This window comes from Bufo bufo, chromosome 6 (genome assembly GCF_905171765.1).
Source record: "Bufo bufo chromosome 6, aBufBuf1.1, whole genome shotgun sequence".
In the NCBI taxonomy this organism is placed as follows: Eukaryota; Metazoa; Chordata; class Amphibia; order Anura; family Bufonidae; genus Bufo; species Bufo bufo.
This window is the reverse complement of record NC_053394.1, coordinates 258,959,085-258,982,799: the sequence shown is the minus strand read 5'-3', so window position 1 is coordinate 258,982,799 and position 23,715 is coordinate 258,959,085. Positions and strand designations below refer to the sequence as shown.

Sequence of the window (23,715 nt, the reverse complement as noted above, 5' to 3'; positions counted from 1 at the left end):
GAGTGCTGGCGTTGAATGGCGGAAGCAGGAACTATTGGTTCCTGTGCCCTGCCATTCAGCCTTATTGGCTGAAGGCCTCTAGGATCCTGCTAAGGTGCAGGATTGTTGCAATTACATCATCGCGACATCCTGCCCCGGGTCACAGGTGCATGACAATGTCATCACACCACCATAGACCTGGCACAGGGGGATGCAATGTCGTTCGTGGCCACCTGTACCATAACGGAGGCATCTAGGTCAGCAGGCCGGAAGAGGCCTGCATAGCAGGCATCCTGAGGGAGCTAAGTATTTAGTTTTTTTGGTTTGTGAGCACTAGGGGGAGGGGTTAGTGCATTATACACTGGGGGGTTCTATATGTAAGGAGGCACTACTGAGGGAGGGGCTATATTTAAGGCGACCACTACTTGGGAGAAGAAAGGGATACAAATGAACTCTTAACAAGCTCTGCCTTTTTCTTTATAAAACATTATTTAATCATTAATTTTACCACTTACATGTATAAGTTCCACAAGGTGACTTTACTCTGATTGCTTCCACTGTACAACTTATATAGTGCAATATACTGTATTTTGCTGTCAGTAGGAAAATAACAGTAAATCTATTATGCTGAACCTCTGGCACAGCCTAATAGCCATACACAGAAGGCAGACTTGGGGGACTTCACTGGACCTCAGCCACCATATGAATACATTGACACCCCACTTATTCTCGCTGGTGTCAATAGGTGACAGATGGAGCCCCTCCATCTAAAACCACTTAGAGGAATATAAATGGTTAAATGGCAGGGATCAGCGGTTGCGCTGATCTGAGCCATTACAGCAGGAGCCCAGTTGCCATAAGACAGTTGAACTTCTGCTCTTCCCTGCACAGGAAACCCATCTATTGCTTAGACTAGACTAGAGTAGGCTTGGTCTAGGCCAGGGGTACTCAACTGGCGGACCGCGGTCCAAATACGGACCGCGGCCGCCAGTTGTCCGGACCCCGGCCATCCTTCAGAGCGCTCCTCCTCTCCTGCACACTGTGTGTCACTGTCCCGCCGCGATCCTGCGCAGCCTAAGTTCCCTTCAGTAGCACAGCACAGTGGAGAAGGAAGGAGTCCCTCCCTCTCCACTGTGACGCGGCCACCACTACCACCAATGGGGAGATAGCAGGGGAGGAGGAGGGGAGGAGCTGTCGCCACTGCGCCACCAATGAATGTAAAACATAAGTATAGGCAGCGGTATCACAGACCCGGAACGCAGGGCATGCGATACGCGGCAATTAACCCCTCAGGTGCCACAGATCGCATGCCCTGTTATTGAGGCCGGGTGCCGGGTCTGCAGACAATTGTATGAAGGAGTTAAAGAGGACCTTTGGTGGGTCCAAAGAATATGAACTTAATAGCAGGCTGCATAGAGCGGCGCCCAGGGATCTAAGTGCACTTACTATTATTCCTGGCCGCCGCTCCGTTCGTCCTCTGTGGCCCCCGGTATTTTCAGCATTCAGAGCAAGGAGGAGGAGACGCCAGTGTCTCTCCTTCTCCCTGACAGCAGCGCTGTCCAATCACAGCGCAGAGCCAGGGAGGTTTTTTTTCTCCCTGGCTCTGAGTTCTGTGCTGTGATTGGACAGCGCTGCTGTCAGGGAGAAGGAGAGACACTGGCGTCTCCTCCTCCTTGCTCTGAATGTTGAAAATACCGGGGGCCACAGAGGACGAACGGAGCGGCGCCCAGGAATAATAGTAAGTGCACTTAGATCCCTGGGCGCCGCTCTATGCAGCCTGCTATTAAGTTCATATTCTTTGGACCCACCAAAGGTCCTCTTTTTAATTACATTCATTGTTGGCGCAGTGCTCCCCCCCCATTATCACTGGCCACAAGTCGTCGCCCCCCCCTTCCCCCCCTTCATTGTTATATGGTGGCCACAGGGTCCCATCCCCTCCAGTGGTGGCAGTGGCAGATTACACTGCTGGGGCTCAGATCGTTACCATGGCAGCCAGGACACTACTGAAGCCCTGGCTGCCATGTTCAGCTCCCTGCTGCTGTGTGTACAGAGCACAGGGCAGCAGGGAGAGTGTGAGCTCCTATTCACCCTGATAGAGCTCTATCAGGGTGAATAGCACAAGGGATGAAAAGATCCAGGTTCTAGTCCCTAAGGGAAGAAATGGTTATTAAATAAAAAGTAAAAAAAAAAACACCAAAATACTAAAAGTTTAAATGGCCCCCTTCTCAGTTTTACATATAAAATTTACAAACAAAGAATAAACCTATTACATATCGCCATGTCCCAAAAAGTGTGAGCTATTAAAATAATAAAAAATATTCCCGCTCGGTGAAGGCCGTAACAGAAAAAACAAACTCTAAACCACGCAATTCGCCATTTTTAGTCACCTTGTCCCCCAGAACATGTCCCTGGATGTGAGAGGCATGTGGTGCTGTTTTTTCCTATATGTAGTGCTGGCTCACTACTGGGACCTGCGTCTCATCTTCTCAAAGTCCTTTTTTTTTAAATTATATACATTTTAAATTTGGCGACTAATAAATTGTAATTTGGCTCCTAAATTTATTAGTTTAGGAGCCAATGGCTCCTGGTCATTTTTTTTTTGTCTGGAGCACTGCACATGTAGCGCTCCTCCTCTCCTGCACACTCTGGTACGTGCAGGAGGAGGAGCTTACCGGCGCACTTCCTCCTGCCCCAGGGGCGCAGTGAGACAGGGCTCCCTCCACATGTAGCGCTCCTCCTCTCCTGCACACTCTGGTACGTGCAGGAGGAGGAGCTTACCGGCGCACTTCTTCCTGCCCCAGGGGCGCAGTGAGAGACGGCTCCCTCCACATGCAGGCACCAGCGCTTTCTCCCTCAGTGCGCTCACAGGTCCCTCCTCCCCTGCAGCAGCGGCAGGTAAGGGAGCTTCAAGCTCCAAAGGACACTTACGTGCTGCTGGAGAGGGAGGGACATCACCACTGCCACCAATGAAATAAATGTCACATTTGGGAAGGAAGGGGGGCGTGGAGAGGGCTACAGAGAGGCGGGAACACGTCACTGACTGCAGGAAAGGACTCCAGTCAGTGTCGTGTTCCCATCTCTCCTGGGCCATCTTCTTTAAAATTAAAGGTAATCTGATTAAATAAAGTGATTAAGCCCCATCAAACCATGATAGTTTTGTTCCGCATCAAATTCCCATTATTGGGGCATTGCATGCGGACCCCTTAGTTTCAATGGAGTGGAAAAAGATGCAGACAGCACACAGTGTGCTGTCTGCATCTCTTGTGGCCCCATTGTGATTAAGGGGCCGCATCCAATCCCCCAATAATGGGAATTTGATGCGGAACAAAACTATCATATGTCTGTTCTGTGGCTTGGGTTGCCACCCGGCCAGTAGTTCACCAGCAAGGCTGGTATTTTAGTTCCCTTGCCGGTGCCAGAATTTTCCTGTAAGGACTGTTAGGGTACTTTCACACTTGCGGCAGGACGGGCTGCCACTCCCCATTGACTATAGCGGGAGTGGAGCTACGGCGCAGCATGGCAGTGCACGGCGTGAGGCCGCCAGGCGAAAAAGTCGGACATGTAGTACTTTGTCTGGCGGCCTCTCACCGTGCTGCGCCGTAGCTCTGCCCTCATCCCCATTATAGTCGATGGGCACAGAGCAGCGGCACGGCGAAGTAGTGGCAAGATGGATCTGACAGGGTGAGCAGCCTGTCGTATCCGTCCTGCTGCAAGTGTGAAAGTACCCTTACTAATGAGCACTTCCATCATAGAACGCCCATTAGTACAGCCTTTACCTCCACCGCTACTTGTGCTAGTAAAAAAATAAATAAAATTACGGTACCTCCATTTGCTGACACTGGAGAACACTCCCTGCTGACTAGAAGCTCAGGACAGGACCTACAAGACGTCACCACGTTGGAGCACCGGTCCTGAGCTTGCAGTCAGCAGCGAATGTTCACCGCAGCCAGGTGAATGCTAATTCTTTATTTTTTTTGCAAAAGCAGAGAATGGGGGCACTAATGGGGACATTATTCTTACTGGGGGCATTATTCTTACTGGGGCACTAATGTGGCCATTACTAATTCTGGGACTTACCCGGGGCGCTCCACTATAACGTCAGAGCGTCCCACGCGCATGGATCACATGATCGCATGGCATCTTTACTGTTGGCGTTCAGCTCGGACCTTCACCTGACTGCAGACCCAGGTATGTGGACCTTTAATAAAACTAGTTGAGTACCCCTGGTCTAGGCTAAGACAACACTATAAAAAGAGTGCCGCCTAGCCTCAGACCTTTAATGAACTTCATAAAAAGTAAAGGTGGGCCGAATCCAATTTTTCCAAATCCGAAAAGGTTCTCGAATATATTGAATCTTCCGAATCTCGAATCCTACGAATCCTGTACATAAGAATTGTGTGAACGGTGTATGAAACAAAGTGATCCAAATTCTATATTCTTTTAATATGAAAAAATAAAGAGTCCTTACTTTTTTAACAAAGTATTCGTCAACACAGTTCACGGGTAGGGAAATAGCAGGAGTCTCGGGAGGCGCGGGGACGTGACGTTGCGACGGGATTATTCGGATTCGAATTTCGTAAATTACATCGGGATTCCAGTCCACGAATCCCATGAATCCAGCAAAATTTGAGGGATTCGTGGATTTGACGGATTCGTCATCCCACCTCTAATAAAAATAAATATTAGCGATTATTAAGGGCAAGGACGCTGCAAATTTTTTTTTTCATTTTTTCATCCCCACATTTCAAAAGCCATAAATTTTTCTGTTGCTGTACTATATGAAGGATTTATTTTTATTTTTTGAACATAAGTTGTATTTTAATAACAACTTATCTTCAAAAAATAAAAATAAATCACAATGCACTAATGTATGGTATAATTCTTTTTATAACTTATTTGGGTTGACGGTGTAAAAAACACTGCAAATCAGCCACTGTTTTTATAGTTTCATTTTTACAGTGTTCACTCTTAGGTAAAAATAACATGTTAATTTTATGATCTTAATACCACATTATATAGTTTGTGTGATTTATTTTTAATTTTTTTAGGACTCTAGCTTTTGTCTAATTTTTGGATATATGTGGCCTTTTATTATAATTATTTTTATTTTTGGGAAATTTTGCAGTGGGGACGTCTATGGCATTTACTGCCCATGATAAACAACATTATTTTGCAATATTTTGGACAGATATGATACCAACTATGTTTATATAAAATTTTGAATTTTATTTATTTATTTATTATTTTGGAAAACTTTAGTCCCCTAAGACGACTAGAACATGTGAGCATACAGTTTTATTAGCATTCTATTATATCCTGCTAGAGGCAGAATGTAAAAAATTCTGTAACATGGCATTGTGTCCCCCTGATCCATCAAAGGGGTCCCAACTGGGGGACAGAGCAAACCCCATCACACTGTCTAGGAGCTCAAATGCTGTAGTCACTATTGACCATAACGTTTCATGAGTTAAACTGCTGGGATAAGAGTTCTCTCTGATCCTGATAGTAATATCAAGTGATGGCACAACCATAGCTCTTAAAGGGCTTTTCTGGTAAAAAAAGATGTTTTAACAAGTTCCCACAGCATGGCCCCTAAACATACAATTCCTACTTACCTGCTACATGTTGCTTCGGTTTTCTCTCTCCATCTTCCGGTCCCAGCACTGTTTACATTCGGCGCTGCATGGGCATGGTTATATGCACCAACCATGATTGGCTTCAGCAGTGACATGCTGTTTGGGGCCACATCACCGCAGAAGCCAGTCATTGGCTGGAGCAGTGCATGTGACCATGCCGATTGACAGCTGAACATAGAAGATGGAGAGAGTGGAGGCAGCAGCGAGAATTGGAACTGTGTGAAACAGGTGAATATGAATCTTCTTTTTCAGTGGTCATGCTGTAGGAAATTTTAAAAATATTTGTTACCAGAAAACCCCTTTAAAGTCCATGCCAATGCCACTGTGCTGTACCATTACATTATTCAGGCCAACTAGATACCTGTAGTGATGTAATAGTACATTTCAGGCTGGAAAGGGGTTGCAAACATCTGGACTGGACACAAATTTCCTAGAACTGCTGGTAAAAGTAATATCCCACATAAATTCCTTTTCATGTGACACTTTTAGGATGCATTTATAGTGAATGATGATTCAGTGAATGATTTATGTTAGTGAGAATGGTTATAGCAGAAGTAGCTTTTTTGCCATATTTATAACCTATTAAATTTATTAAATTTGCACACAAAAAAAACTACATCCCACCAGCATAAAATGTAAGCAGAAAACCTAAACAAAAAAGCATCACATCTTTTCCAAAAAATATGCAAAAAAATGTGCAACAATTTAAACAAATGATGTGTGACAATTGATAAATTTGTCTAAAAGAATATGAATGACAAAGAATAAACCATTATTGATATACAGTCAGGTCCATAAATATTGGGACATCGACACAATTAAAAATTTTTTGCCTCTATATACCACCACAATGGATTTGAAATGAAACGAACAAGATGTGCTTTAACTGCAGACTGTCAGCTTTAATTTGAGGGTATTTACATCCAAATCAGGTGAAAGGTGTAGGAATTACAACAGTTTGCATATGTGCCTCCCACTTGTTTAGGGACCAAAAGTAATGGGACAGAATAATAATCATAAATCAAACTTTCACTTTTTAATACTTGGTTGCAAATCCTTTGCAGTCAATTACAGCCTGAAGTCTGGAACACATAGACATCACCAGACGCTGGGTTTCATCCCTTGTGATGCTCTGCCAGGCCTCTACTGCAACTGTCTTCAGTTCCTGCTTGTTCTTGAGGCATTTTCCCTTCAGTTTAGTCTTCAGCAAGTGAAATGCATGCTCAATCGGATTCAGGTCAGGTGATTGACTTGGCCATTGCATAACATTCCACTTCTTTCCATTAAACTCTTTGGTTGCTTTTGCAGTATGCTTTGGGTCATTTTCCATCTGCACTGTGAAGAGCCGTCCAATGAGTTCTGAAGCATTTGGCCGAATATGAGAAGATAATATTTCCCGAAACACTTCAGAATTCATCCTGCTGCTTTTGTCAGCAGTCACATCATCAATAAATACAAGAAAACCAGTTCTATTGGCAGCCATACATGCCCACGCCATGACACTACCACCACCATGCTTCACTGATGAGGTGGTATGCTTAGGATCATGAGCAGTTCCTTTCCTTCTCCATACTCTTCTCTTCCCATCACTCTGGCACAAGTTGATTTTAGTCTCATCTGTCCATAGAATGTTGTTCCAGAACTGTAAAGGCTTTTTTAGATGTCGTTTGGCAAACTGTAATCTGGCCTTCCTGTTTTTGAGGCTCACCAATGGTTTACATCTTGTGGTCAACCCTCTGTATTCACTCTGGTGAAGTCTTCTCTTGATTTTTGACTTTGACACACATACACCTACCTCCTGGAGAGTGTTCTTGATCTGGTCAACTGTTGTGAAGGGTGTTTTCTTCACCAGGGAAAGAATTATTCAGTCATCCACCACAGTTATTTTCCGTGGTCTTCCGGGTCTTTTGGTGTTGCTGAGCTCACCGGTGCATTCCTTCTTTTTAAGAATGTTCCAAACAGTTGTTTTGGCCATGCCTAATGTTTTTGCTATCTCTCTGATGGGTTTGTTTTGTTTTTTTCAGCCTAATGATGGCTTGCTTCATTGATAGTGACAGCTCTTTGGATCTCATCTTGAGACTTGACAGCAACAGATTCCAAATGCAAATAGCACACTTGAAATGAACTCTGGCCCTTTTATCTGCTCATTGTAATTGGGATAACACACACCTGGCCATGGAACAGCTGAGAAGCCGATTGTCCCATTACTTTTGGTCCCTCAACAAGTGGGAGGCCCATATGAAAACTATTGTAATTCCTACACCGTTCACCTGATTAGGATGTAAATACCCTCAAATTAAAGCTGACAATCTGCAGTTAAAGCACATCTTGTTCGTTTCACTGCAAATCCATTGTGGTGGTGTATAGAGCCAAAAATATTAGAATTGTGTTGATGTCCCAATATTTATGGACCTGACTGTATGTGGGCCAGTTTGCTAAAAAATTTGGATAAATATGTATACAATGCAATAAATAAATGAATAAAGCTGATGGACTTCATAATATCTGTAAAGGTATGAAAGAAATGTAAAGTGTCAGTGAACAAAGGGCTTGTCCCATGACAAACACTTATCCCTTGTCTTCACAATAAGGGATAAATGTCTGATCAATGGGGATTTGTCTGCTAGGGCCCCTGTCAATTACATGAATGGAGGTCCGGTGTTCCCCTTTCTGAATGGAATGGATGGGCCGAGCTTTTATATCTTTTCTCCTGTAGATTAGGGATAAGCGTTTACCATGGGACAACCCCTTTAATATATATAAATTTTGAGCAGAAACTTACTTCTGAAGTTTCCAAATCTTTATATTAGCAATTAGAGATGGTCTTGCGATTTGCCCAGCGATCGTTTCGCGGCAAAATTTGCTCGTTCGTGATTCGACGAACATGCAAACATATGGCGATATTCGCACGCGCCATATTTCTTTACATAGCGCCAAACTTTTACCCATGACACATCCATTAGGAGGGACAGGACAGCCAATTGAGACATTTCTGCACATGGACACACCCCCAACCCTATAACAGAACCTGATCTGTCAGCCATTTTACATTCTGTTTTTTGCCAGTGTAGGGAGAGGTTGCATTTTGGAGCAGGGACAGTTAAGGACACCAAATGCTAGCTAATAGGGCCACAAAAGTCCTTTTAAGGACTGGTATAGGTTTTTCATCGATAGGTGTGATATAGAGGGGTGTGATATACTTATAATATACAATTTAAGTACTATATAAGTATATAATTGGTATATAACACCCCTGCTTCAATCAGTTTTTTTGGGGGGGCAACTGGTATATCACACCAGTAGAAATTATTTGTTTCAATGGCGTTTGTCACTGTGTAGCTGAGGTAACACAGCTAAGCCGCAAACAAATGCTGCACTACCCAAATTCACTATAAAGAAAGTATATTTTTGGTATATCACACCCCTGCTTCAATCAGTTTTTTTAGGGGGCAACTGGTATTTCACACCAGCAGAAATTATTTATTCGAATGTCGTTTGTCACTATCTGTAGCTGAGCTAACGCAGCTATACCGCAAACAAATGCTGCACTACCCAACCATACTATATAGAAAGTATATAATTGGTATATAATACCCCTGCTTCAATCCGTTTTTTTGGGGGGCAACTGGTATATCATACTAGTAGAAATTATTTGTTCCAATGTCGTTTGTCCCTATCTCTAGCTGAGGTAACGCAGCAAAACCGCAAACCAATGCTGCACTACCCAAATGCACTATATAGAAAGTATATTTTTGGTATATAACACCCCTGCTTCAATCAGTTTTTTTTGGGGTGCAACTGTATATCACACCAGTAGAAATTATTTGCTCCAATAGCGTTTGGCACTCTGTGTAGCTGCAGTATCGCAGCAGAACTGCACACAACTGCTGCACAATACAAATGCACTATAATATACTTTCTATGTTAGAAAGTATATTATAAGTATATTACACCCCTCATTAAGTCACACCTATCGATAACACATCTATACCAGTCCTTAAAAGGACTTTTGTGGCCCTATTAAATTAGCTAGCATTTGGTGTACCTAACAGTCTGTCCCTGCTCCACACAGCAACCTCTCCCTACACTGGCAAAAGACTGAATGTAAAATGGTGGCCAGATCAGGTTTATTTATAAGGTAGGGGGTATGTCCATGTGCTGAAACGTCTCAATTGGCTGTCCTGTACCACATGATGGACGTGTCATGGGTCAAAGTTCTTCACAATGTAAAAGAATATGGTGGCGGCGGACATCGCGATATGTTCGCCCATTCAGCAAACCGCGAACGAGCAAAGTTTGCCACGAAACGACCGCCGGGCGAACCGCAAGGCCATCTCTACTAGCAAACACGGGCAGAGAAAGTACATAACTTTTACTGCCCACTGGGAGAACCTTCTGACAGTCATCAAGCATGTAACCCGAGGCACCCGTGTGGATTTGGTGTTACCACCACGGATTGCATGCAGGCCTGCCTCTTCTTCTCCTCCTCCTACTCCATCCTCTGTCTCCTCATCGGCTAACTCCATCTTTTCCACTGCTAACGCCTCTTCCGCTGCACCACCCAAGCTCCCCAGAACCTATTCGATTTGCCAGGTGAGACATTGCTATGCTGTGCTGCGACAGTTGTGCATGGAAGCCAAACCACACCGGTCCTGCACTCCTTTAAGCTCTGCGGTCACAGGCCGATCAGTGGCAAACCCTGCTCAATTTGACAGTTGGTAAAGTAGTGTGGGACAACGGTGCCAATCTGCACTGGAACTCCATCTTGTATATGCTTGATAGGCTGCTCCAGCAGAAACATGCCATTAACGACTACCTGTACGAACTCTGCAGCAGGACAGGTTCTAGGGAGCTTGTTTTTTTTCACTGCGCCAGTAGCTGCTCATGCGCGATGCATGTAGACTTCTGCGGCCATTTGATGAGACCACCAAACTGGTCAGTCACAGCCAGGGCGCCATCAGTGACATCGTACCTTACGCCTTCTTTCTGGAGCGTGCATTGCGTCGTGTCATTGATCAAGCCGTCGAGGAGCAGGAGCTTGAAGATGAGGAAGTCGCAATGCTGAATGAATTCCGGGGGGGGGGGGGGGGGGGGGGCTACTCCATCTGAGTCAAGTCAGCAGGAGTCTGAAGAGGAGTCAGAGGAGGATGGTGGTTGGGGGGAGGAGGAGCAAGAAGAGCAGTGTTTAAACTTTTCGGGGATCCCTGGTGTTGTCTATGGATGGGGGGAGCAGACTGAGGTCGACATTCTGTTGGGCAATGAGCTGGAGCCAGGGCGCTCTACAACTTCCAATTTGGTGCAAATGGGAGCCTTCATGCTCCATTGTTTGAAGAGGGACCCCCATACTGTACTGGGTGGCAACATACTTAGACCCCCGGTACAAACACAAAATGGCGGACATGTTACCACCATCACAGAGGGCTGTCAGAATGCAGCATTTCCAGGCCTTGCTGCGAGAGATACTGCATTCTGCTGTTGCGGGCACTGGCAGAGGAATTTCCACCCACAGCGAAACAGGTGCTGGTACCAATCCTACTGTGCCTGCAAAAAGAGGGCAATTTGAAGATGTGTTGGTCACTTCGGGTATGAGATCATTCTTGCAAACAACCCATCGACAGCCGCCCTCCGGATCCAGCCTCAGGGCACGCCTAGACCGACAGGTGTCCGACTACATAGGGTTAACGTCTGATGTGGATGCTCTGAAAAGCGAGGAACCCCTTGACTACTGGGTGTACAGGCTTGACCTGTGGCCAGAGCTGTCCGAAAGGGCGTACAGCGCAGCAGGGGAGATCGTGACCGATAAGCGCACTCACCTGGCTCACGACAGTGTGGACTACCTCACATTTTTAAAAATGAATGAGGCATGGATCTCGGAGGAATTCAACATCTGTGATGACCACGTGTAATTGAATTTCCTCATGCCAGCCCACACATATCCGTCACCACCCAGAACAAAAAATGGTCCTTGCCTTATGTATATACAGGGGCATAAAAGGCCTTTTATGTCAGGTGAATGCCTAATTTTTGGGGCCTGTACTGGCCGACAGTTACATATTTATCCTGTGATTGCCTAATGCACCTCCAGCCACAGAATCCAAAGTTCTGTGCTGTCAGGTGAATGCCTATTGGCTAATTTTTGGGGCCTGTGCTGGCCGACAGTTACATATTTATCCTGTTACCGCCTAATGTACTTCCAGCCACAGAATCCAAAGTTCTTTGCTGTCAGGTGAATGCCTATTGCCTAATTTTTGGGGCCTATACTGGACGACAGTTAAATTTTTTTATCTCTAGCCACATAATCACACCCCTTTCTCACTCCTCTGCCTCTCATTATGGTGACGTATGAACCGCATTCACCATAAGGACCTTCTAATGTCACAGGGTCATGTGACTGTGCCCCACCCTGTACTGTGCCCCTCACTCCTTACTGTGCCCCCTTATACCCTGCATTTTGTGCATTTTGCCCTCTTAACACACCCTGTGCAGTGCCCCTAGTCATTCCCTGTACTGTGCCCTCTTATACCCTTTTATCCGGTCACGGTATGGTGGTGCTATCCAGTCACTGTACAGAGGTGTTATTCGGTCAATGTATGGCGGTGGTATCCAATATCTGGATGGCCATAACTGTATCCCTTTCCCTGCCCACGCCATTCTTTTTAAGACCTGGCATGAGCGGGAAAAATATGCAGATTGCGGTGCTAAGGACCTTTGCGCCGCAATCTGTGTCAGAAATACGCCTAACATAGACGTATTTCGATATAATAAATGACCACCTAATTGTATTATTATTCGGGGGTAGGGCTAATATCTTTATATTATATAGATTCTAGTGTATTATACTGTGCCCTGTATTTCCCAGTAGAAAATGATCCTTGGGAAACACAGTCCTCATTCCTTACCACCAGGACCAGGTAGTGCTCTGTCAGTACATAGCTGCCTCCCCTCTCCGCCACGGTGCTCTGCTGTGTACTGGTGCTTATTCTGACACTAGAGCTGGGTTCACATGCAATTTTTGCCACCCATTTAATGCATACCAAAAATGTATACGTTAACAGATGCCTCAGACTGATGCCGTACAGTGGTGTCCGTTCACCATACAGTTCCATGGTAGAAAAAAAAAATACGTTAATGTATGCATTTTTTTAATGGACTCTGCAGGATACAAAAACGTGGAATGCTGCACATTTGTATACATTAAACCGATAGAAAATAAAAAATTTCTAGGCTCCAGCAGGGCACATTTTTGAGAGTTTCCCTTTAAGACGCATAAAAATGGCCCCTGATTTTTGCCAATGATCCTCTTCTGGTATATCACTGTCCATGTTGTGGGACTATTTGTGTACTTCTAGTAAGTGTTTGCTGGTGAATGGGGCCCGCTGCGAACGCGCGGTTCGCGAACATTTGATCGCGAACGCGCGAACGCGAATCTTCCCGGCCAATGTTCGTCCATCACTATTCACAATGTTCTATTCTAAAAGCTCTGTGCCCTTTTATCAACCATTAAAAGAAAATACACATTCAGAAACATTTGCACCTTATTTTGAAAAAGTGTTCAGGTACTTTAGTATCTCAAAACAATGCGGAAGTGATGACATGTGTGACACCTAGTGATTAGGTCTGATGGTTTAAATCTCAAGGTTAACTTCTTAAGCTTTGCCTTTAATGTGTTGATTTCCTTATCTTGCCAACCTGGAACATCTCATGAAATTTCAACTATTACAAAGAACCCCCTCCATTATATTATGTTCTTACATCAACCGTACGTTTTCCTTTTCATGGAAAAGCAAAATAATTAGCAGAGGCAACCTAATGAAAAAGGTTGTGTCACTTGTTGTAGATGCCTCACATACATTCAGAAAGGTCATGGGCACTCTTAACAGAGGGAAAACATAGAGCAGCAAAACTATTAAGCACTGCTTAATTTATCCTAAATTGTTTCTACAAGTGCAAAGAAAAGCACTCCTGAGAAAATGTTTTACACAACATCACAAAATGGCTGCCATTCCTCCAAGCATCATAGGGCAGCCTTTCTAAAAGAGTCTTCCTATATTATATTTAGTGTGTTCATAGTAAGTACTGTGCACTATCAATGCTTCATCTGTTTGTTTTTTTTTCATTTTGTTCTTCATATTTTCCTTCGGGAGTTTCCTAAACATGATTGTTGTACAAGCCGTGCTGTAGCGTTCGACAATCCATAGAATAATATCTATATTATCAGAAGTTTTTGTCCCATCCTGATAGCTCATCTGGTGGATCTTCAGCTTCAGGGAGAAAATTGTCAAAATAGCTGTGATCTGTGATTCCCTTTATCTAGTAGAATAAGGACAAACATTAGTGATGCATGGATAATGGTCTTCGAAGACCTATATACTGAAAGTTACAGCAGAAAATATTAGACCTGGAAGCCAAATCAGAGGATTAGTTTGCTACTCTGTCTAAGGGTTTTTCCAGAACTCGGTGAGGGGGTCCCACAAATCAACTTTACTTACATATAACTTTTAGGTTGAAGAAAGTTTGCAATACACTTGCTATCCTCAAGTTGCGTAGATCGTCTGCTTGGGAACCTGGTCACATGACCTACATACATCAGGTCCTTTACCAGTATGCTATTCTGGGCTGTGGATGGGATTACTTTCCCTGGCATATGGACAAACTACTGAATCCACTTAATCAGCATACGTGCCAGGGAGTGGAATAGCTCTGGCCCCTTCCACAGCAGAAGTGATGTCCATAGCCTAAGCCAGAATCCTAGTAAAGGATGTGACATTGGTGGAAACAGGATTTTCATAAGAAGAGTATCACATGACTGGGTTTCCTAAGCAGCCGAGATCCACCTAACTTCGGGATGGTAAATATATAACAAACTACATGACACAAGTCTGGGCTATTTAATGCTTTCTCTGCCCTCACACTGAATATCTCTGATCATGCTGAGGCAAGTGCAATGCACAATGTGGTTAAATTGGCTCAACATTAAATAATACGTGAAATGTGAAAAGTTTGTGACTTTTATCCATGGGAAAATGTTTTGAAGGCATTCCTTCATGACAAAAAGATTGGCTTCATCATAGGAATGTAGAATAGACATAAAGAGATATTCCCATCTTAGACATGCATGATATATCTACAGGATATGCCATAAATATCTGATAGATGACTGATACATGCAAGCATGCTCATCTGTTTTCGAAGCTCCCACAGAAGTGAATGGAGCGAGCTGTGCGTGCACATCTGCTTCATCATTCACACATGCTCAATGTGCACTCCTTCATTTCGGAGCCCTGATCTGGAGATGAGTGGTTCCCAGATGTGGGACCTACACCTACAGTATTTGACATTGATGCTATATCCTAGTGATAGACCTTCAATGTCTGAGATGGGCCAACAACTTTAAGAGAAAAAACACAGGGAAAGTTAGCGCTAATCCACCACTGGATGCAAAAGGAAGATCCATTGTAGTTTCCAATTCTACATGACCTTTCCATAATGCACTCATGATGGTAATATGGTCATATTCATATTTGAGAACTACTAGGCAGACCACAGGCTCATATTAATGTTATGATTATTATCAGAGATCACATCAAGAATAAGAGGTTTCCCAATAGTCCAGAGAGCAATAAAAGGTCAGTAGACAGATGCATCAGCATTGGTTGGACTTTGTGTTCAATTAGAAATAAACTAATTACACCACAAAGAACACAGATGCCATGACTGAAGCATCAATAAAACGGCTTATTTTCCCTCTAAATATATTAGGAAAATGAAAAATAAGTTGTTTTGTGTAAATTTAATTTGGCACCAGCTTAGGAATTGATTTTAGTTTAGGAATAAATTCATATTCTATTTGCAATGCAGCATATTCTTTTATGTTTTTTGAATTAGAAAATAATGTCTACATTTCATGTCATACATATCTCTACAATCACCACTCCTTTCTATGGCCTTTGAATTAGCAAGAGTAGCACATAAGCTTTTTAAATTTGTAGCAGTTTTATATTATTTTATACATAATTTGTCATAACATATAGACCCACCTCTCTTTTCAGTGGTGACAGTAGTTTACGGTTACGTAGTCCTTCCCAGTTAAATCCTTGGAACCATCTGTAAATAATAAGACATTATTGCAATTATACATTATACACTGCAAAATTCATTAATTTGCTTTTCATTTCATTAAGCTCATCCTCAAGTTAACCGTTCATCTTCGGAACCATTTTTTTATTCTATCGTCCAGTGCATCTTCAATAATAAAAAAAAAATTATGCAATTTTGCAAACCATCTTAATTAAAAAATGACATGGTAACAATAAATAAACTCTACCTAGTATTATTCTGCAGGCTAATTGTCATCCATTGCCTCCTAATTCTTACCAATATACTAACATTTGATAAGGTAAGCAAACAGTAGAGGACAGATGGAAATGAATATGCCTGCAGAACAGACTACACAAGGTAGGTTAGTTTGTTGTCTGCCTCCATGGAAACATATAGATCTGTTAATGAGCTATAGACACAAAACAAATGGAAATTGATAATTAAATGAATTTGCAAAGTTGCTTCATTTTTCATGTCAGATGCACTTAAAATACAGAAAATTGGTTGGGAAGGTGAACATAAGGGTGTGGGAATGGATAAGTGATATAAGATATTGTAAAAAAAACATTTTTTTTGACAAAAAACAAACAAAACACAAAACAGACTGACAATATACAAAATCTATTAGAAATACCATTGGCACATCATTCCTAGTTTGCCTTAGATATAAAATGAATAAAATGCAGCTGGATAAATAACATTGCAATTACCTATAGTCATTCACATGTATTAGTAATATTAAAAAAATAATTATTGCAATATTTATACTTCAGAAGGGTTCTTAGGATGTCATCAATATCTAATTAGTGGGGGGTTCAACTCCTGGCATCCCCGCTGATCAGCTGTTAGAAGGGGCTGCACATTCAGGTGAGTTTTATGCACCTTCCATGAGCCATGATGTCACGTTGATCAGTCACATGGTGTCACAGTCGTTACCTCTGGCTGTGACCTTCTGTCTATGCTCTCGCTGCAGCTCCGTTTCTGTGTGTTCTTTGATTCCTTATGGGTTAACTCCCCTGTGTGCCTATTAGGAGTTAATCCTCTGTCTGCTCCATGGGTGTGGCTTCTCTGCTGCACCCATGGAACCTGTATATAAGGCCTCTTTCACACTACCGTTTTTTTTTTCCGTTTTGCGGTCCGTTTTTTGCGGTCCGTATACGGTCCGTATACGGAACCATTCATTTCAATGGGTCCGCAAAAAAACGGAATGTGTTCCGTATGCATTCCGTTTCCGTATTTCCGTTTTTCCGTGCCGTGAAAAGATAGAACATGTCCTATGTTTGTCCGCAAATCACGGTCCGTGGCTCAATGCAAGTCAATGGGTCCGCAAAAAAAACTGAACACATACAGAAATGCATCCGTATGTCTTCCGTTTCCGTTCCGTTTTTTGCTGAACCATCTATTGAAAATGTTATGCCCCGCCCAATTTTCTCTATGTAATTACTGTATACTGTATATGGCATACGGAAAAACGGAACGGAAAAACGGAACAGAAACGGAGACACAACGGAACCCAAAAACGGGACAACGGATCCGTGAAAAACGGAACGCAAAACACTGAAATGGACATACTGTAGTGTGAAAGAGGCCTAAGGCTGAGGTTTCCTCAGTTCTGTGTCAGCTCTCCTGGTGTGTGTTGTCTTGTCCTGCTCCTGGTTTGTACTCCCTCTCCCATGCTGCTGACCCATGGGATCCGTGTCTGTCTGTCTGTGCTCTGTGGGTTTCCTACTTGTTCATTCCCGTCCTCTTTGATGTCCTCTTTCCTGTGTTTCTGTTATCTGTTCTGCCAGTTATGTTTTAGTTACCTTGTGTGTATTCATGTCTCTGTTCAGCAAGTCCTTGCTGCACCTTTCTTTGCAGCAGAGTGCCATGCGCAAGGCCATGCAGTTTACTATTGGTGGAGCAAGTCCTTCTCTGCTCATTGTCACTCCTGTTTCCTTGCTATGTATTCCTGCTTGTGTTATTAGTTGCCCTGTTTGTATTTGCCTGTCTATGTTATGTATGCCTATGTGCTGTCGGTACCTTCTGGTACCTGTTGTCCATTCGTTCCTGCTGTCACTGTCTAGTTCACGCTCCGGAGTGGACCCTGGCAACTTCCTGCTGCAAAGCCTAACCCTACCATCTGGGGCCCTAGTGAATACCAGGAGTTGCTTAGTCACGCCCCTCTGGAGTATTACTAGACAGTGGTACATAGAGCTCATGTTTTGTCTGTGCTGCCTTCCCTGGTTTTTGTTTGTGCAATAAACTCTTGTGTGTCTGTACCTGATTTCAATTTGTTTATTGCTTGACGATGCGGTGGTCTCTCCTGGGACCTCCTACTCGTGACACATGGCTTTTGCGCAGCTCAGTCCCATTCCTGTGAATGAGATTGATTGATTGAGCCATAATACCAAGCACAGCCACTATACAAAGTATGGCACTGTGCTTGGCATACTATGAAGAGCCTGCACCCCTTGGACAAGGGTTTGCGGTTCCTTCAAACAGCTGATCGGTGAAGGACCCGGGATATAGACTTCCATAATAAAACGATTTGTCATCAATAGTTAATTTCCAGAAAACCCCTTTAAAAAGAATTTAATTTATCTACTGTCATGTTTGCATACAATCATTTGATGTATTCCTCTAAAATAAATATATTGCTGCTAAGAAAATCCATATTACCTATAGTCTGTCAATGGGACAAAGACTACATTAAATTGCTAAAAACAATTCAGACTATCTAGTCACCAAACTATAGTCATTTCATAGGTTGAATTATTAGGTTGCATACAGATCAATCAACTAAATAACTGACAATATTGCGCATAGAAAACTGCTATTCCGCAATGATGCTGAAAATAGTGGTTTGTTCCCACCAAATCTTACTTTCTTGAAGACAGAAATCCATTACATTATTAGAATGGTAGAATAGGGAAAACTACATAAATTATTTAGGTCTCTAATTGAGAAAACTTTATTGAGGCTGAATCCTTACAAAGCCATAGTTTGTAAATGATTTTTTAAATCTCAATTTATAGTGCCTTGGAAAAGTATTTATACCCCTTGAACTTTTCCAAATTTTTTCACGTTACACCTACAAACCTAAATGTATTTTATTGGGATTTTATGTGATTGACCAACACAAAGTAGCAAGTACTGTATGTGTGAAGTGAAAAAAAATAATGATACATGGTTTTCAACATTTTTAATTAATAAAAATCTGAAAACTGTGGTGTGGATTTGTATTCAGCGCCCTGAGTCAATTCTTTGTAGAACTACCTTTCGCTGGAATTACAGCTGCAAAATATGTCAAGCTCAGTCAGATTGGACGGAGAGCAATTTTCAAGTCTTGCCACAGATTCTCAATGGAATTTAGGTCTGGACTTTGACTGGGCCATCTTAACACAAGAATATTCTTCGATCTAAACCATTCCATTGTAGCTCTGGCTGTATGTTTAGGGCTGTTCTCCAGCTGGAGGCAAACTTCTGCCCCAGTCTCAAGTCTTTTGCTGCCTCTTCCAGGTTTTCGTCCAGGATTGCCCTGTATTTAGTTCCATCCACCTCCCCATCAACTCTGAACAGCTTCCCTGTCCCTGCTGAAGAAAAGCATCCCCTCAGCATGATGCTGCCACCACTATGTTTCACTGTCGGGATAGTGTGTTCAGGGTGATGTGCATTGTTAGTTTTCTGCCACACATAGCATTTAGACCAAAAAGTTCAACTTTGGTCTTATCTGACCAGAGAACTTCCTTCCACATGTTTGCTTTGTCCCATACATGGCTTGCGGCAAACTGTAAACGGAACTTCAAAAATGGCTTTCTTCTTGCCACTCCTACACAAAGGCCAGATTTGTGGAGTACACAACTAATAGTTGTCACAGTTCCCCTGGCCGGTGCTGCCTCAATGCAGCAGCGGCGTCCGGTTGCCAGGGGAAACAACATTGTGATGCAGCCCTCTCAGCTTGGGGCCAATGAAGGAGCACATATGAGCATTAGGGCATAAGTTTGTTCAGCTCACAGCTCCACCCGGTGTGTAGGGAAGCCAGCTGTAGATCATTCCCAGCTCTCTATAAGTCTGGCTCGGCTGTCACTGCTATATGACTACATTTTCTGGCTTTTGGTGATTTGGTCATGTATTGCTCTCCAGGTTTTTTACTTCTGTGTCTGGCTCTCATTTGCTTCTGCAGCCAGCCAGTAGCGCAGGGGCAACACGTGAGGTGCACGGTGGACCGATGAGGGGCCAAATGATAACACACAGTTCATCAGTTTACTCATGGTTAGCAGAAAGCCTCCCTTGGCTGGCAGCACAGTGTTGAGGTGGACAGCACGAAATCCTCCGGGGCACGCTCTGTGGTAGGGAAGCATCAGCCTAGATGGTGGTTAAGGTGCCCTTGATGTTATGGGTGCTTAGGGTGCTTGTTGTGGCTGAGGCTCTTGATGGTTTTTGTCGTGACGCCAGTACCGTTAATGGTGGTACAACCAATAGTGGTAATAATGAGGTAGACAGTGGTAAGATGCAACTCACAACTTTTACTGTTGATGACTTTGGTTGCAGCAGTACAAAAATGCAGTCTCTTGATGGTACAGAGTTGATTCTGCAAATCCACTGTCTCTAGGCTGTTCAGCTTTTAGTTTGGAGTAGTGGGTTAGGTGTACCTTGTTCCTATTGATGTGCTGGGTCCTATTCCTTGTCTTTCCCTACAAGCTGAACATTTGGACAGGAAAACTCAACTGTCTCTCAGAAGTATGGTGTGGCTGCCAGAAGCTATAAATCCTCCACCATGCAAAGGTGTCTGTGGCCCTCAATAATGGCTCTTATCACCAATGATTCCTTAGGAAGCTTGTTTCTATTCCAGGGAGGCAAACTCTTCTCCTACTGGTCAGGGATGCAAGTCTATAGTCCGGCCACAGAAGGAAAACGCTCTTCTGCGCCTCACATCTTAGTACAGCCTCATAGCGAAGTTGGCTCCACTCACTAATCTGTGTCATGGAGTCTTCACTCTACATTTTCTCCCACTAATCTGATCTGACCTCCTCAGATCTGCTCTCTTCTCTGACTACATTTTCCCATCTGCTATGATCTGAACTCAGATCTCCTCCCCATCTAGTGGTGGGATGTATAAATTACACCTAATCTGCCTGGTAACAGGGATTTTGCAGATACATAAATACAAAGTCATACAATACAACATAATACTGTTGACAAGGTAAAAAGTGCATTTAAGAAGTGCCCACACACACATAGTGGGACGCTGCACTTCCAGTGTTTTTGGGACTTTGTTGACCGACTGGCTTTTCACCCTGGTACCGTACGACTACTGTAATTGTGTCTCTTTGTTTATACCCTGTTTGTTTGTCGCTCCCTCACATACGTAGTGTAGGGAATGTAGGCCAGTTGTGGGGTCACCATATGGGGTGACTGTGCAAGTAGCAGGGATAGTGGGTCTGGGGAGTTTTAGGGCTACGCTTTCCTTGTGTGTGCATGCTACATTGCAGTCATATTTCGACAATAGGTCTCCTGTGGACAGATTCTCCCACCTGAGCTGTGGATCTCTGCAGCTTATACAAAGTGACCATGGGCCTCTTGGCTGCTTCTCTAATTAGTGCTCTCCTTGCCTCAGCTATCAGTTTAGATGGATAGCCATGTCTTGGTAGGTTTGCAGTTGCAGCTGCTTCCATTTTTGGATGATGGATTAAACAGTGCCTGTGAGATGTGAGATGTTCAGAGCTTGGAATATTTTTTTTTATAAACTAACCCTTCTTTACACTTCTCCCCAAATTTATCCCTGACCTGTCTTGATGAGTTCGTTGGTTTTCGTGATGCTGTTTGATCACTAATGCTTTCTAACAAACCTCTGAGGCCTTCACAGACCAGCTGTAGTTATGCTGAGAATAAATTACAAACAAGTGGACTCTATTTACTAAATAATTTACTTTTGAAGTCAGTTGGTCACACTGGCTGAGCTTCATATATAACCATGTACTTTTCTACCTTAAAAAAAGTATTAAAACATCACCTGAACCTCTTAAAGGAGCTGTCCCACTTTCAGACTCTTTAGGGCAGCCCCCCCTCTCCTTCAAGACCTGTGAAGCATACTTACCTGCTCCCTTACGCTCAGTTTCTGCTCTTTCAATTTGGCATGCTCCAGTCTCCTGTTTGTCAACTTCCATAGTGGACTGGGTCATGTGTGGTGCTGCAGCGAATGACTAGCTGCAGCAGTGACATGTCCCCCAAGCAGCACTCCAAAAGGTGACAAGCAGAAAATCAGAGCATGACAAACCAAAAGGAACCTGAAACCACGCAGTGAGATGCAGGTATATATGCTTTCCTCCACAGGTCCGGTGGGTTGAAAGCTGGACAAATACTTTAAGTAGGGTGAGGCAGCTCTTTATCTCAGTGTTGTGAAGTAACTTGTTCTCCTGTGTGATTAGGACATGTTTTGTGTGTACTAATAGGACAGCGGCCATCTTGTTTCTCCTAATAATTGCTCCCCAGACAAAACAAGCCATTATAAATAAAGGTATTTGGGAATATATTTATAATGAAGTAATATTTTAATATTTTCATTTTCTTAATTCCAGGAGAACCCCTTTAAGGATGGAGCCAAGACTCCTGGCTATAACTGGTGATCACAAGGGGGTTTTAGAAGCCAACCTACTGAGTTCTTGTCAATTGTATCTATTCTTGCTGATTGTAGCTCACATTTACAGTAGAACCTTGACATCCATGCAAAGAAGCAGATTATAAGATTATCCTAATTATAACCATAAACATACGACCTTTACCCTCCTTATAAGGTGACCCAAATGGATGAGTATAATAGTAGTAAATACAGTGTACAGTTATACTTACTTGTGTTTCCTTATGTCACTGATGCCATTTTTACGATTCCCAAGTCTTTCTGCAGGGTTTATCCTACAATTAAAAGAACACCGATTTAGACATTAGAAAATGCATATAATTAAAAGTTTTTGGGGGATCAGCATGATGATGGCATATCCTTAGGATTGGCCATCAATATAAACTGCTTGAAGGAGCTGATCAATTATATAAAGGGCCTATGATGCTTGTGCGAGTTCTGCAGCCTATTCGATGTATACCATGGCCTATCTACTTGCACATTATCTACTCAGTAGTGGTGGTGTAGGGTATTTCAGTTTCATCCTATTCAAGTGAACTAGATGAAGCTGCACTACCTTGCACTACACTATTACTACATATACATAGTACAGAAAGACAGGCTAAGGGAAACAATGAAGAGGCCATAAAGTGCTTGCATGAGCACCATATCTAGTGTTGAGCGAAACTAAGTATTTTAGGAAAAATTTGATTCTAAACAAAGCCGAATGTGTCGTCACAAATCATTTTCCAAAAATGGCAGCTGGAGTTGTCTTAGAAAGAATGGGAAAAAACAAAAAATACTCACCTCATCCACTTGCTCGCGCAGATGCAGTCCGCTCCTCTCTTGATTGAAACTGCCGAAGGACCTGTGCGGAGCGTGATAACACACCGCGTACTCCTAGTGTGATCACATGGTGACTAAAGTTCAGCGAACCTGCCTTTTGGCAGGTTCGGGGTTTAAGTGAATTACGTAATGGATTCCATTCTCACAGAATCCATAATGTAATTCAATGCCGGCATGCCAAACGGAATGTGGAATCTAAGTGGCTGTTAAAAATGGTCCCATTGATAACCGTAGCCCTTTCAAACACCTGATTGGCATAGGCGCTGAGAGACAAACCCCACCAATCTGATATCCATATGCTGTCCCAGGAAGACTCTGTTTACCCAAATTACATGTAAAATCTATGTAAATCCATACTTGTTATGGTATGATGAGCCGATATTTAGCAATGTTCCCCAAATCTGGCAATCAGAATAAATCCTTGCCCCTTCTCCAGAAGTCTAGTACCCATCACTTGTAACATTACTTTGAAGAAAAGTCTCCAGGCCCAGGCTTGTTTCACATCTCCGTCTGTCCTGTTCTATGCTGAAACAACTTGATGGATACTGCTGCCCCCCA

The 23,715-nt window shown here is 43.2% G+C and overlaps 1 protein-coding gene across 1 annotated transcript in view; it reads right to left on the bottom strand.

The window, feature by feature from the left end:
• Window positions 1–13,017: 13,017 nt before the first annotated feature.
• LOC121005082 (cGMP-dependent protein kinase 2-like) overlaps window positions 13,018–23,715 on the bottom strand; it is a 318,727-nt gene continuing 308,029 nt past the window's right edge. Inside the window, exons 17-19 of the mRNA XM_040437617.1 lie at window positions 22,545–22,607; window positions 15,653–15,719; window positions 13,018–13,925 (exon numbers count right to left, since the gene is read on the bottom strand). Coding sequence (XP_040293551.1) covers window positions 13,830–13,925; window positions 15,653–15,719; window positions 22,545–22,607 — 226 coding nt within the window. The 3' untranslated portion in view covers window positions 13,018–13,829. The remainder of the gene's footprint in view (window positions 13,926–15,652; window positions 15,720–22,544; window positions 22,608–23,715) is intronic.